The sequence below is a fragment of the Phyllostomus hastatus genome, unplaced genomic scaffold (genome assembly GCF_019186645.2).
Source record: "Phyllostomus hastatus isolate PE091 unplaced genomic scaffold, TTU_PhHast_1.1 phas_contig_98, whole genome shotgun sequence".
Classification (NCBI taxonomy): Eukaryota; Metazoa; Chordata; class Mammalia; order Chiroptera; family Phyllostomidae; genus Phyllostomus; species Phyllostomus hastatus.
This window is the reverse complement of record NW_025333999.1, coordinates 6464975-6480661: the sequence shown is the minus strand read 5'-3', so window position 1 is coordinate 6480661 and position 15687 is coordinate 6464975. Positions and strand designations below refer to the sequence as shown.

Below are 15687 nucleotides of genomic sequence, written 5' to 3'. Positions count from 1 at the left end.
TGTGAAGGAGAAACATCAATCTGTTTCCTCTTGTCCAACCCCAGCTGGGGACCTGGCCCATAACCCAGGCATGTACTCTAACTAGAAATCAAATCTTCAGCCTTTTGGTTTGCAGGCCAGCGCTCAATCCACTGAGCCCCTTCTCTTTTTCTTACTCATAAACATCCTAATAAAGATGCAGAACATGGCTGGGGCATTGGGAGGCATGGTCTCAGTCCCCCGATTTGTAAAATGTGGTCATAGAATTCGTCTCTAGGTCTGTTTTAGGTCTCATATACCAATCTATATTTTTTTAAGTTATTTATTTATTTATTTATTTTTAGAGAGAGGGAAAGGAGAGAGTGGGAGAGAAAGATCAATGTGTGGTTGCCTCTTGTGTTTCCCCCACTGGGGACCTGGCCTGCAACCCAGGCATGTGACCTGATTGGGAATCGAACCTGCGACCCTTTGGTTTGCAGGCCCACACTCAAACCACTGAGCTACACCAGCCAGGGCCCAATATATTTTAAGTCTTCCAGAAACAGGAATAATGAGAGATGAGGAGATGGACACCCTTAGAGAGACAGGGGCTGCGCAAGCATTGAGACAGAAAAATGTCTGTCCCAGGCTGCTCTTGAAGCCATTACTACGCACACCCAATTGCCTGTCATCTCCAAGAACACCCTGCTGCCCATTCCTTGAACCCTGTCATTCACCCCTATACCAGGTCTCCTGTGGGAAGTGGGGCCAGCCAGGGGTGGGCTCTTCCCAAGGTCCCCAGCTCTATCTGGGCATCACAGGAGCCAGGTCAGATAGCTTCATTTTTATTAACCAGAGTTTAAATAACTGCACACTTTGCCGGCCCAGTCCTCCCCAAGCCCTTTGGTCCCCAGGTCGGTAACCCCAATAAATTAGTAATAAATACCAACTTATAAATACAGCAGTGTAGGCGGGAGGCCGCAGACGGCAGTGGTTATGATGGGGTACTTCAGGTCCCACTAGCCTATTCCATTCAACAGGCAAGGGCAGAGGTCACCCCCATTGCACACGTGCCACAAGTGAAGGCCTAGGTTAGCTCATAAGCAGTGGCAGTCGTTGGCCACGAGGTCCTCATAGGGCGTGAGGGACACACGGCCCTCGCTATCCCGGTGCAAGAGTACCACCGGCTCGTAGCTGGAGGGAACGCAGCATGGTGCAGGAGCAAGCCCAGGCTTCAAGCGGTGCAGACGCGCCACCAGTTGGGCATGCCTGTTAGCCAATCGGAACTGGCTTGGGCACGCACCGCTGCACACGCGCACGTCCAGCTCCCGCGGCGCAATCACCCAGTCGGACCAGCCCAAGTCTTCGAGCGATACGCGCAAGCTCTGTAGGCGGCAGCATCGCCCCTCCCCAAGCGGACAGCTGTCCCGGGCGCGCGCGGGCGCGCTGCGGCGTCCCCTGCGGGCGCTTGGCCTCCAGTGCAGCTCCAGCCGAAGCTGTGCAGAAGGTGGTGCAGCCAGCCACCGAGCGGAAGGCGGCAGCAGGTGCAGGCCCAGTGCAGACGCCCCGGAGACTCCGACGCTGCCAATGTGACGCTGCAGCAGTCGCGTCACATCCCAGGATCTCGACTCTGGCAGGGACAGTCTGAGCAGGGCCCGATGCAGGCGGGAGGCTGCGGGGAGCCCCTTAGTCAGGTTGACCGGAGGGATGCGCAGGTGCAGGTGACCACCTGGTCCAAGTGTTACTGTGGGAGAGAGAGGGGAAGGCCAGTCACCCACAAGCCTACTGTGTGCCGGGAATGAATGTGCCCATTTCCTCCCACGAGCCAGATTGGATCCCACCTCAGGGCCATTGTGTAAATTGCTTCCTTCACTCTTCACTCTTTCAGCCACACTTTCCCTGAATTCTTCCAGCCTGCCTAAAATAGGCGCCACCGTGTTCTATTTGGTTGTACTGTATCATTTCATCGCCCCTACTAGAATCTCAGTAGGGATTTCCCTCTGCCTGATCACCGTGGTACCTGGCACACAATAGGTGCTTAGTAAATATTTGGCGGAATTAATAAACATCCAATATTTAGAGAGCCTGAGATTCAAATGCTGATTCTGCCTTCTCCTGGCAGTCAAAACCTTTTTCACTGAAGGCCTATTAAGTGCCTGGTACTGGGGATTCAGCGACCAGCCACTGTGGTTTTAACTCCTTGGGTCTTGGTTTCCTATCTGAGAAGTGAAGGGTACCAGGCTTCCCAGGACCCGCAGACCCCCGGGCTGGGACAGGTGTGGGGGACACTATGGGGATTGAGGTTTGAGTTGCTGCACGAGCACCACGGGCTCCCTGGGCTCGGAATGGGTGAGAGGTTCACCTGAAGTCTCACAGCCCTGGGGGTTAGGGCCAGATAGGGGCACTTCCTCTTCACCCCAGCCCCTCCAAGTTCCCAGCGCAGCCCAGATCTTCTTCCACCCTCTTCACCTGCAGGAGCCTCCATGGGGGACGTGAAAATATTCCCTCCGTGTTTCTAGGCACCTACCACGTGCGACTTCAGCAGTGCCTTGCATCGAGACTGCATCAGTCTCAAAACCAGCTCCGGTTGGTTCTGCGAGACGTTGCACACTGCTAAGTCCCACCGATTCCCCCTCCGCCCCCCACCCTGCCCCTGTATCTTTCCTCTGGATCCCACCCACCCTCAAACCCTGTTACATCCAAGACAGGGACCGCTTGCCCAGGTCCCACCTCATTTTAGAGCTCTCCAGGCTCTGTGAGCCTTCAGGAGAGTCTCTGGCTGCTCTTGGCCTCAGTTTCCCCATTTGCTATCCGAGGAAATGTAACTCTCCTTTTTCATGTTGGTTAAGCCTTGCCTTGTCTCGATGCAACAGGGTCCCTAGCTCCCTCATCAGCCCCAAGTGGGGGCCATTCTTGTCTGGCTCACAGATGAGGAAACTGAGACTCGGCGTCAGGCTCTATGACTCAGAACCACTGGTTAGATGATAGAAGCTGCTGGGGTGGGGGCTGGGAATGTGTATTTGAGATTTCACTCACGCTTTGGGGTGAGTATCTGGACTTGAGTGGCAGGGCTGAGGTCAGGGTTCGAGTCTTCCCAAGTTTGGTTCCCTCGAAGCCTAGTCAGAAAATCTTCATATCCTTTCCGCAGCTCCCGCAATCTGGAGGCATTTGGACTGGAGTGCACTTCTGAGGGTCCCGGGAAGGCTGGGAGGTGCTCCTGGGCCAGAGATAGGGCTCCTCCCGACGGCAGCCACGAGAGCGTCAGCAGCATCAGCAGCATTGCAGGATAGCACGGTGTCGTGGGTCGCTGCCCTGGCATGGCTATGCTCCTGCTGCTCTGAACTGGGACTGAGTGGATGCTGCTGGCCGGGCCTTTATATTCCCCGGACTTTGTCCGCCCCCGCCTGCCTGGTCCAGCCCACCCCGGGTGCACAGTAAACACTCCAGGAATCACAGCTGGGCAGGGTCTACGGCTGCTCTCCAAGGAGAGATAGATACTTGGAGGATCATGCTGCCGAGGCAGCTGGGGAAACCCCCTCCCAGGAATGCCTCTGAGCCTCAGTAGTCTCAGGTGTGAAATGGGGACATCATCCCAGCTTGGTGCGCTGATGGGAAGAATGATTTACTCAAAAAGGACTTATTATTATGTGCTAAACTCCATAGCAAGAGCGTAAGATGTGGCCTCCCCCACCCTCCCCACGGTGTTGCCTCTCTCCCCTCTCTGGTTACGGCGGAAGGCTGAAGATGCTGAAAAACAAGTAGAGGAGAAAGGGCCAGAAAGAGCCCAGAAGTGTTGCCTGGGGCAAGTCATTCCACTCTGTCACACCTGTGTCTTCATCTGGAAAATAAGGACTGGGACTTTCACTGGAGAGAAAGTTACACGATGTACAAGGGGCATAGCCAAACATACAGGAGGCACTTCAGACATGGTGTTTTTTGCAGTTGCTCATCCCCATCTGGGAAATTCCTATTCATTCTTCAAGATGCTACTCAAAAAGCCCTTCCTCCACCTTCTTGGACATTACCTTTCTGGGCTCATCTGGGTGTCCCCATCCCCAACTTTTTCCTCCAGCCCAGTCCTGGCCCTCAGCACTGGCAGTGTCTGCGTTGGCTCTGTCTGCCCCAGACTAGGGGGCTCCTGGAAGGTTGGGGCAGGGATAAAGCCACTCTGGGCACCAGTTCCTTGGCTGGGTCCAGAGAGGAGGTGGCAAGGAATTGCAGTGCTGTGGTTTAGGGGAGGGAGGGCTGGTGCCAGACCCAGCCACCAGCTGGTGAAGGGGCAGAAGGTGCCCCAGGAACACCCTTCCCCCGGGTCACCTAGACCTTCTTCCACTGCTGAGGACTCCTGGGCCCGGGCACTGCTGGTCCACCCTCCCCAGGCTGTTGGGAGGGTGGCCCAGCTGTGTGAAGCAGATGGTGGAGGTGTGTGCAGTGTGACAGGAGTGTGCAGGCAAGAAGTACAGGGACCAGCCCTGGCTGGCGTAGCTCAGTGGATTGAGCGCGGGCTGGGAACCAAAGTGTCCCAGGTTCGATTCCCAGCCAGGGTACATTCCTGGGTTGCAGGCCATAACCCCCAGCAACCGCACATTGATGTTTCTCTCTCTCTCTCTATCTCCCTCCCTTCCCTCTCTAAAAAATAAATAAATAAAATATTAAAAAAAAAAAAGAAGTACAGGGACCAATGGGGGCCTCACAGCAAGGCTCCCACTGGAAGAAGAGTTCAGCCCTTTCTCCCAGCAGACACCCAATGGCTGTGCTAGGCCAATCACACTGAGGGCCCCCACTGAGTCTCAGCCTCAGCTCTGTGCTGTGGGATCATGTCAGGCAATGGGAAGGTCCTGCAGTCCCTGTAACACTCCAGGCAATCAGGAGGTGCTCAGGAAACACAAGTGCTCCTCCTACCAGCCCGACTGTAGCTGGTTGGGAGGCTGGGCCTCTTGCGCCACCAGCTTGGCACAAAGTTAGTGCTCAGTAAAGGGTGCAGGATGACTAGGCAAGGAGCTGGGAATCCCTCCGCAGCCACCCCGACACACAGTGGCAGAAGCCAGGCCCCAGAGGTGTGCTGAAGTGCTGAGTAATCCTCACATGGCAGGGCAAGGTCAACAAGGGCCACGGAAGCCATGCGGGCCTATGGGTGGGCAGGGCAAAGGGGCGCTGTCCGAGGTGTCGGCCTGCAGATCGATAATGGTGAGACTGCAACATTGACTGAATGCCAGGCTGCAGGTGCCACTCACGCACATTTCCACAAATGGACAAGGGAACCAAACCCCAGAGGCACAGGTAGGTGCATAGTTGTTGGGGGCAGCTCTGCGATGGGGACCTCGCACGTGACCACTTTCCCACTTGGCCCTCTGTTTCCCTGGCATTTCTCGGCCTGGGATGGGACTCTGAAGTTCCCTCTGTCTGTGGCTTTTCCCAAAGGTAAAAGCCTCCAAGAGTTTGCCCCAATCTGTTCCTAACAGCCTGGAGAGCTGTCAGCTCCAGAGAAGCCAGCCTGGGATCCCATTCCCGCCCTTGCTCTCCTGGCTATGACCTGTGGGAGACGGGGCTTCAGCGGGCAGAGCCTCAGCTTCCCCATCTGTAAGAGGTGGTGATGGGGATTTTGCACATGCTGAGGGTTGACATGATCATTATTCAAATTCCAGTGTTTCCCGCTTGCTATGTGACTGGGAGGGTTTGTGTTGGCTCTGTCTGCCCAGACTGGGGATTCCTGGAAGGTTGGGGCAGGGATGAAGCCACTCTGGGCCCCCCAGAGGGGAGGTGGCAAGGAACCAGAGAGCTGTGCTTTAGGGAAGGAAGGGCTTCACCAGCCACCCGAGAGTGGAGGAGCATGGTGTGCTCCAGGAACCCTTCCCCGGGGCACCCAGACAGCCTTCCACTGCTTGGGACTCCTGGCCCCGGGCACTGGAGAAGATGAGCGGATGGTGGGAGTGTGTGCAGTGTGATTGGTGTGTGCAGGTGAGAGGTACAAGGACCAATGGAGGCCTCACAGCAAGGCTCCCCCTGGAAGAACAGGGTCCAGCCCCCTCCCCTGGCACAAACCCACTGGCTGTGTGAGGCCAGCCCAGCCTCCAGCCCCACTGAGGCCCAGACTCAGCTCTGTGCGGTGGGATTATCGCCAGACAACGCGAGGGTCTTGAGGCAACCCTAACCCCTGCCCCCATGAAGCCCTGGGTACGCATGCAGCAGACGCTCACCCCACACCCTGACTGCATTTGGTCAGGAGGCTCAAACCAGCCTCTTCCTCCCATTCACACTTGCTCCTTCCCTAATGACATGAAAACAGAGGGGCAGGACAAGTGGAAGGGGCTGTGGGGGCGATCCGCCCACGAAACCCTGTGTCCATCCACGCAGGCTGCACAGGTCCTGTTTGTCTTCAGTCGGGACGCCTCAGTCCCCAAGCACACAGCTGGCAGGCTCTCTGAGGCCATCTCCACCTCCCTCCCCAATTCTCTCGGGACCGTCCAGGCCAGAGGCTCCACAGAAAATCAACAGGGAAATCAACACTCAAAAGTGAACAATTCCGTGGCATTCAGCACATTTGCAATATTATACAACCATCTTTTCCAGAACATTTCATCATCCCCAAAGGAGACCTTGTCTCCATCAGCAGTCACTCCCCATTCTTCCTCCCCCAGCCCCTGGCAACCCCTAATCTGCTTTCTGTCTATAGATTTGCCTGTTCTGGACATTTTACATTAAAATAATATGCACCAGATTTCCAATGTCCGGAGGGGGATTCCCCACACCAACAATTCTCCTGTATCAGCTGGGCGCCCTATAACTCAACCCGATTCTGACGTTGTCTACCTGGAAAACATGTCAGACCCCACAGGGTCAGGGCTCTCGGTCCCACAAGACTGTCCCCACCCACACCCCCCTTCAGATGCCAATTGCAAGTCCAGGTTGCCACCTGTGTTTCTCACCTGCTGCCTTATAAATTGCAGGTTACCGTGCCCCTACCTTGGGTTGAATTATTTTGCTAGAGCAGGTCAGAGAACTTTGGAAACTCACTTACTCACTAGATTACTGATTTGTCACAAAGAATATTAAAAGTGTGCCAAGTGCGCCACCCTCGCACCGCTGCGTGTTCACCGGGTTGGAGGCTCTCAGAGCCCTGTCCTTCTCGGTTTCTATGGAGGCTTCCTGCCCTGGGCCTGCTTAATCAAATCATCAGCTGCTGCTGCCTCTCCAGTGTCCTCCTCTCCCCTCCCCCAAGGTCAGGGGTGGGACTGAAACTTCTGACCTTCTAACACGTGGCTGGCTGCTCAGGTTATCAGCCCCCTCCTTAGGTAGTTTTCCCTGTTCCTTCCCTAGTGATGCGAAAGTCACCTCATTAACATAATGAAACACACCTTTCTCAGCCTCTTCACAGGAAATTCCAAGGATTTTAGGAGCTCAGTGCCAGCAAAGTGGGTAGAAGACCAAATATACCTTTCATATTATAAGTCGCAAGGTCACACATAAATGGAATCCCGCACTGTGTGGCTGTTCGCAAGGTTCGCCCGAGTCACGGCCCGTGTCAGCGCTTCAGTCCACATCACGGCTGAGTGGTGCTCCACTCTCTGAACACACCTTGCGCTGGCTGGCCATTCACCCACGGATGGCCATTTGTTTCCACCTTTTGGCATTTGTGGGTAGGGCTGCTATGAACATTCATAGACAAGGTTTGGGGACCTGCTTTTCGTTTTTGTGGGGATACACCCAGAAGTGGAATTGCTGGGTCATACCATCATTCTATGTTTAACTTTCTAAAGAGCCTCCAGAATGTCTCCCACAGCCTCTGCTTTTTTGTTTCTAAGCTTTGACTGAGATACAAATTTGATAAGGAAAAAGGACTAGTAGTGTTCAGTTCAATGACATTTTACAATGGTATGTCCATGGGACTGCTTCCTGGATGAGGTTCTAGAACATTCCCAGTCCAGGAGCACTCTGGGCTCTCTCCCATCACTTCCCCTGACCCTGGATACCAGCCATACCTACCTGTCACCATAGATGAGTTTGCCTGTTTCCCAACATGATATAACAAAAGCACCAATGCATTCTTTTCTGTCTGGCATCTTTCACTCAGCTCCATGTCCATGAGTGTTCTTTGTTTATCTGCTGCCATTTTCCTTGCTGTATACTATTCCACTGTGCACAATCAGGCGTGAAGCTGCTGACTCATGAGTGAGTGCCTGTCACTTTATTTATTTATTTATTTTAACTATTTTATTATTGTTCAATTACTTGTCACTTTATGACCAGGACCAATAATTAGTGTCAATGTAAGAAATGTTCAAACCTGTAGAGAACTTTATAAGTTTATTTGAGCCAAAGTGATGCAATTGCTAGGAAGGACAATCTCAAATACTTGAAAAAATGCTCTAGAGAATGGTATTTTTGCAGTTTCTTTTGTTTGAGGGGGGACCAAAACCCCCCCTGGAATTTATTTATTAAAAAATGTGTATTTATTCTTACCTGCTTAAACTTCAGTTACCTTCAAAGTACTTTCCATTTGATGCGATACACCTATTGAGACATTTTCCCCATTGCTCAAAACAGCTTTTGACTCATCGATTTTGATGCCTTTTAGTGCTTCTGCCACTTCTATTTCACATCATCCACATCGGCCAAACATTTCCCTTCGAGGACTGTTTTCATCCAGGGAAACAAAAAAGTGCCCTTTGGGGGCAAATTGGGTGAACAGAGATGGTGGGGCACAGGGGGTCATGCTGCTTTTGGTCAAAAACTGCTAACCACTCAGCACAGTGTGGGAGGGTGCACTCACAAATCACCCATTATGAAAAGAGCAAACCCCTTGAAAGAGTCTTCAAAAAAATTCACTGAAGCTGAACACAGCCTCTCACAACAACGCCAGCTGGTGCACTGATACAGATGCATTCCTAGAACACTCACCCAGAGGAATAACCTGTACCATAAGGGGCCTGCCCTCCAGAAGATAATTCCGTTTTTTGGGGGGGGCCCCACTATACATTAGAATCAAAGGAGGAGACATAATGGGGGGTCACAAGAAATCCATTGGTGGTAGATTAGGGAGATGGGAGAAACAAAGCAGGGAAATCTCTGGGGTTGGATAACGAGTAAATGATGGGGAAACAAATGGTTCTTTTACATTTGGTGGGTACTGGATAGTTGATAATTAACATTTACAGCACATAGAGGTTATGTGGGAGTAAGACAACGAGGGCCCTGACCAGTGTGGTTCAGTTGGTTGGAGTGTCTCCCACAGGTTGTGGGTTCAATTCTTGGTCAGGACACATACCTAAGATGCGGGTCCATCCCCAGTGCAAGTGATCCTTCTGTTTCGAATCGATGTTTTTTACTCCCTAAAGGCAGTGAAAAAATGTCTTTGGGTGAGGATTAAAAAAACCCCAGATAACAACAAGGGGCTCTGTGGTCTCCTGCTATGGTGGAGATTGTGCCCTGAGAGGTCCCGACGAAGGGGATCACTCTGACATCCCAAAGCTCTATTATCTTAGAAGCAAAAAGACAATAGCCAGGCTCAGTTAAAGGCAAAGACTGACCTTTGTCAAAGAAGATACTGGCCTATGACGTGTCTACCTGCCATGACTCACATTTAGTTAAGAAGTTTTAATTTCAGACCGCCCTATATGGTTATTTTCGGTCTCTGAATTTGCAGGGCCTCCCGTAAGCTTGTCAGGTTTGGGATATAGCCCCTCTTTCATCCACATTAGTTCATTTTATTCCAGGAAATTCTCAAGGGGACACGGCACCAGTGAGGGCCTTGGGAGATCCCCGGGGACAGGAAAGGGGGATGGTTAGCTCCGCTTCACCAACTTCTGCAATGCTGGCAGCCAGGCCCATCTGGCTCCCCTTTGAAAGATCTTTAGCTGATGACTTCATTGCCAGTCCAGTGGCCAAGCTGGGAGGAGTGTGGGGCAGGCGGCAGGCCGCAGGCAGCCAGCCAGCAGTGAGCTCATTGGGCCGGGACCTTGCAATCTTACCCGAGGCCAAGCTGGGGTGGAGGTAAACAGAGCACGTGTTGGGGGGGGGGGGCGTCAGGCCGTTCCCTCCACCTGGCTTGCCCCCAACCTCCCAGGATTTTCCCTCGCCACCTGGCCACAGTCACCCTCATCAAACATAACCAACACACAAGAAAACACACAAACCCACTTTTAATGTTTGTTTCTTGTGACTTGAGATAAACACACTCATGGCAGGAGATAATCAAAAAGCAGGTTAGTTTAAACTCTACAAATTCGAGGGACAAGTAGAACTGCTGTCTTATAGCCATCAAAAAGCAAAAATGTAACCAAGTACATTTAAAGATGTAATTGTCTTTACTGAATGATTCGTGCATCGGGTAGCATCCCATCTAGTACAGAACAATGTCCGAGGAGCTACACGAAATGGGGGGCTTTCGCAGGCATAACCCAGGAGGGACGAGAAAGTCCAAAAAGGGATGATTTCAGGCAAGGTCACCTTCCCCTGGGGGAAGCAGGGGGTCTTGTCAGACAGGTCACCTACTTAGTGCTGACCAGGGAATTTCAGACTGACTGGTTTAAAATCCCACTGCTGGGAGAGGCTGACAGTACAATTGGGTTCGGCATCAAGTCTCCACGGGGCTTACAGCGAATGACTCCATTTTGAGATTATCGTTTCTTTTTAACATTTCCAAACCTTGGTTTCTCAGTGTTACCCCTTACAGAGCAACACTGAGCAGATGAGGCTTGGTTAGAGCTACAATCTCAGTATTTTAGCCTAACCATGACCATCGTAGGTGGTCGGGCAGTGATGTCCCAGCCTCAGCTGGAGTTGCCTGGGCAAGTCTGGAAAGATATGCCTTCCAGCTATGCCTGGGCATGTCTGGAAAGAACTGCCTTGTCCTGCTGGCAAACTCCGATTTATCTCTTCAGTTCCAGCTTTGATATCCCAAGTTCCAGTAAACCTTCCCTGCTCTCTCCCTGGGTTGCCTCAAGCTGAGGGGCCGCCCTGTGGCCCCATCCTGACCACACAGGGCTGGATGTCTGTGCCTGGCTATGTGTTCTTTCAGATGAGCGCCTTCTCAAGGACCAAGCCTCAGAGTCACTACGGACATACCACCAAGATCTTGCAGGTTCAGCTCCAGACCATGGCAATAAAGCAAATATTGCAACAAAGCAAGTCATATAAATCTCCTCATTTCCTAGCGCAAATAAAATTAATGTTTACATTATACTGCAGTCTGTTAAGAGTTCAATAGCATTATGTCTAAAAAAGGTACATAATTTATTGCTTAAAAAAAGGCTACCTACCATCTGAGCCTTCAGCAAGTTGTAAATCTTTTCATTGGAGGAGGGTCTGGCCTTCTTTCTGTAAAAAAAAGGTAGTATCTGTGAAATGCAATAAAAGGAGGTAATGCTTGTATGTTAGTTTCCTTTGGCTGCTGTAACAAATTCCTATAAAACTGGATGGCTTAAAATAGCAGAAATTTGTTCTCTCACAATTTGGAGGCCAGAAGTTTGAAACCAAGGGTCCGCAGGGCCATACCCCCTCAGAAGGCCCCAGGGGCGCAGCATGCGCCCTGCCCCTACCGGCTCTGGGGGCTCCAGGTGTTCTTGGGTTGTGGCCACAGCACTGCAGCCTCTGCCTTTGTCTTCACATGGTTTCTCTTCCTTGTCTCTCTCCTCTTCTCTCTCTTGGACACCTGTCATTAGATGTACAGCGCACTGTAAATCCAGAATGATTTCATTCAAGACCCTTAACTTCATTCTATCTGCAAAAGCTCTTTTCCAAAATAATGTCACTTCACTCATATGTAGAATCTAGTGAACGAGCTGAACTTACAAGGAAAATGTGGACGGACTCATAGATGGAGAGCAGGATGACAGCTAGTGGCGAGGGGAGGTTAGGGGGTGGAGGGGTTGAGCAAAAAGGAAAAAGGACTCATGGACATGGACAACAGTGCGGTAATTGCTGAGAGGAGGGGACATAAGGGGACTAAGTGGTAATGGGGAAAAATACAGTAAAGATTAAATTAGAAAAACAAAGTAATGCCACATACACATGGACTGAGAGTTAGGGCATCAGATAGTCACAGGAAGGTGTGGTCAAGGGCCACGAAACTCCCAGAGGGAGACATCATTAGCCATGCAGGGCAGTGGTGGCAGTAGTGAGGTGCACCTACTCCTGCAGTGGAGTGTGGGGAAGAAATCAATACCAGGAGGAAATTTCTGGCGCCTGCTATGTATCAGGTGCTTAAGACACGAACCTTGTAAAATCTGATGAAATAGACACATTATCTTCAATTCACAATTCTGTTCCCATTAGCAGCCCTTCTCCACCCCCCTTCCCCAGCCCCTGCAAATCATTAATCTACTTTCTGTCTTTAAACATTTACCTATTCTGGACATTTCATCATATAAATGAAGTCAGATAATATTTGTATTGTAGTTTGGCTGCTGTGAACGGTGCTGCTATGAACAGGTATGTACGGATTTTCATTTGAATTCCTATTTCAGTTCTCCTGGGTATATGTATCCCCAGGAATGGAATTGCTGGGTCATGTAGTAATTTTATGTTTAACGTGTCAAGAAACCATCAGACCTTCTCCTGCCAGTTTTATTTTTCATTATGAAACATTTCAGGCATACAAAAAAGTGTCCATATAAAATAACAAATACCTACCTACCTAGCACCACTAAGTGAAACACTTCTAAGAGAAATATTTAAAGAAACCAAACAGAAATTCTGGGTCAAAAGGTACAGTAACGGAAATGAAAAATTCACTAGAAGGGTTCAACAGATTTGATCAGGCAGAAGAAAGAATCAGAAAACCTAAAGATAGGACAATTGAAATGATCAAGTCTGAAAACCAAAAAGAAAAACAAATGAAGAAAAGTTAACTGAGTCCAAATGGCCACTGGGGCACCACCCAGAGGACCAACATATACATTATGGGAATCCCGGTGGTGGTGGCAGAAGAGGAGGAGGAAGAGTGAGAGAGAGAGAGGAGGTGAAAGAATATTTGAAAACTAATGGCCAAAAACTTTCCAAATTTGACAATAGGCATGAACCAATACATCTAAGAAGCTCAGTGAACTCCATACAGAACATATCCAAAGAGACCCATACTGAGGCACACTGCAGACAAACTGTTGAAAGCCAAAGAGAAAGAGCAAAACTTAAGAACAACACAAGACCAAGCCACTGGTCTTGTGCAAAGGATCCTCAATGAGATTAACAGTCAACTTCTCACCAGAAACCTTGAAAGCCAGAAGGCAGTGGGACAGCATATTTAAAGTACTGAAAGAAAAAACTGTTGACCAATAATTCTGTAGCCAGCAACACTTTTTAAAAAAAAATTAGAAAGAAATCAAGACATTCTCAGACAAATCAAAGCTGAGGGAGTTTGTTACCATATATCTGCCCTGAGAGAAATGCTAAAGGAAGCCCTGCAGACTGAAATAAAAGGAAACCAGGCAGCAACTCAAAGCTATGTGCACATTTAAACACCTGTGCACCGAATGACAGAGCCCAGTGGTGGGAAGCAGACATGGACAGAGCTGAAGAGAGAATAAACGCAGGCACCACAGAAGTAGCGCCTGCCTGAGTGCGGTTGGTAGGGCAATAACACGGGTGTAATAATTTCTAGTTTTAATTTGAACATTTCACCTAAAATGTCATATGGGGTGCTTGAGTGTGATATTATGTTGCAGAATTACATGCTTATGATTTTGTAATAAAAGATTTTGTAATGAAAAAGGGGTGTTATTTGTGCTGAACCCTGTAGTAGTACAATAAGAGTTGGAGACATCAATACTCAAATTTTAGTAATGGATAGGACATCCAGACGAAATGTCAAGGACACAGAGGACTGAATCACACTGGGAACAGCTAGGCCCAGTAGGTGTCTATAGGACGTTCCATGTGACAGCAGCAAAGTACACGCACTCCTGTTTAGTGTTCAGGAAACATCCTCCAATACAGACCATATGTTAGGGGGAAAGAGACTGAATAAATTTTAAAAGATTGAAATTTTACAAATAATGCTCTCCAAGTACAATAGAATTAAGGTAGAAATTAATAACTAAAGGAAAGCTGAAATGTTCATAAATACATGGATACTAAACAACACACTCAAACACTGGGTAAAATCACAAAGGACATGACAAAGGAAATTAGAAAATGCTTAGAGCCCTGGCTGGTGTGGCTCAGTGGACTGAGTGCCGGCCTGTGGACCAAAGGGTGGCCAGTTCGATTCCCAGTCAGGGCGCATGCCTAGGTCCAGGGCCAGGTCCTCCGTGGGGGGCACGTAAGAGGCAGCCAATTGATGTTTCTCTCCCTCTCTGTCTCTCTCCCTTCTCCCTCTCTAAAAATAAAGAAAGTCTTTTTTAAAAAAGAAAATACTTAGTGGTGAATGAAAAGAAAACAACACACTGAAAGCTGTGGGCACGGTGAAGGCAGTGCTCGCAGGGAAACTGATCGTGTAACTGGCTACACCGAGATGCACCTCCATGAAGGAGAAAAACAGAGTAAACTAAAATTAAAGCTAGGAGAAGGAAGGAAATAAGAAAAATTAGAGAAAAGAGTAATAGAGGCTAGAAAAAATACAATCATTGAAATCAAATCTTAGCATCCACCTGGCACCTCAGATTGTGACCTCTAGGTCCTTGCAGGTGGAACTCGCTATGTTCAGAGGAGGTCACCCTGGAGCCGGGTGGGCCCTAAACCCCATGACTGGGGTCCTTAACAGAAGGCCACGTTAAGACAGAGGCAGAGATTGGAGTGATGCAGCCGTAAACCTAGGGGCACCAAGGACTGCTGGAAACCACCAGGAGCCAGGAGAGAGGCCTGTGCTCTGTTCTCCCTCACAGCCTCCAGCCCTGCCGATGCTCTATCTTGGGACTTCCTGCCTGCAGGACTGTTGTTTTAAGACACCCAGTTCATGGTCATTGTTATGGCAGCTCGGGAAATAATGTCACCTGTCCGTTTTTCAGTCGGGTCCCCTTTCCTCCCTTCTAGTGTGTCTGGAAGCCTTCGTATGTCCTGGAAGCTTTTCCGTGGCCAGTTAAACGCATTAGACATAATCTTCTGTCAAAACTGTGACCCAGTCTAATCGGACTCCCCCCACCCCAGTCCAATTATTCATTTTTTCTCGTCAAGGGTGTTTTCATTTGCCTGGCCGTTAAAGCTGACTGTGATTCTCCTCTGTGATGCTCCCAAGGGGCCTTGACCTTCCTGTATTCTGAGTTTCGGACGTCAGGCCGTCTCCCTTCCTCCCTCCTGCAGTGCTCTGTGGGGGAGGAGTGGGAACAGCTGAGGGTGAGTCAGCAGGGCCCGGACTGCTGGGGGTGGAAGTGGTCAGCTCAGCCCTTGGGACCCGCTTTGCCGGTTCCTAGGGGCGGGGGGGCACCGGATATCTTGGGCCCAGCAGGAAGTGGGTCAGCTGAGGCAGCAGACTTTGGAACCCCACGTGGTCAATGCCCGGAAAGTGTCCGCTGGGGTGTCCCCAGCCAACCCCTGCCTCCGCATACCTTGCTCCAGCACTTGGTTTGTGTGCACTACTATAATGTTCCTGCTGACTATAGCATCCATTTATGAAGCACCTGCTGTGTGCCCATGGACACAGCCCTGCCAGCTGGGTGTGGTGGTCAGCTTCATGTCACAAAGGGAAACTAAGGCCCGCAGTGGGGCGGCTCTGTGCAGTAGTCACACATCACGGAGTCCGAGCCACCCAAAGTCCCGAATCCTCCTTGTCTGGCTGGAGTTCTCTCTCCCTCGGTG

At 50.3% G+C, this 15687-nt stretch overlaps 1 protein-coding gene across 1 annotated transcript; it reads right to left on the bottom strand.

Moving 5' to 3' along the window:
* Positions 1-787: 787 nt before the first annotated feature.
* GDF15 (growth differentiation factor 15) lies at positions 788-4452 on the bottom strand. Its single transcript, XM_045853267.1, has 2 exons — positions 2995-4452; positions 788-1702 (listed from the first exon to the last, which is right to left on the bottom strand). The coding sequence occupies exons 1-2, from the start codon at positions 3275-3277 to the stop codon at positions 1056-1058; spliced, it is 930 nt and encodes a 309-aa protein (XP_045709223.1). The 5' UTR covers positions 3278-4452; the 3' UTR covers positions 788-1055.
* Positions 4453-15687: the final 11235 nt, after the last annotated feature.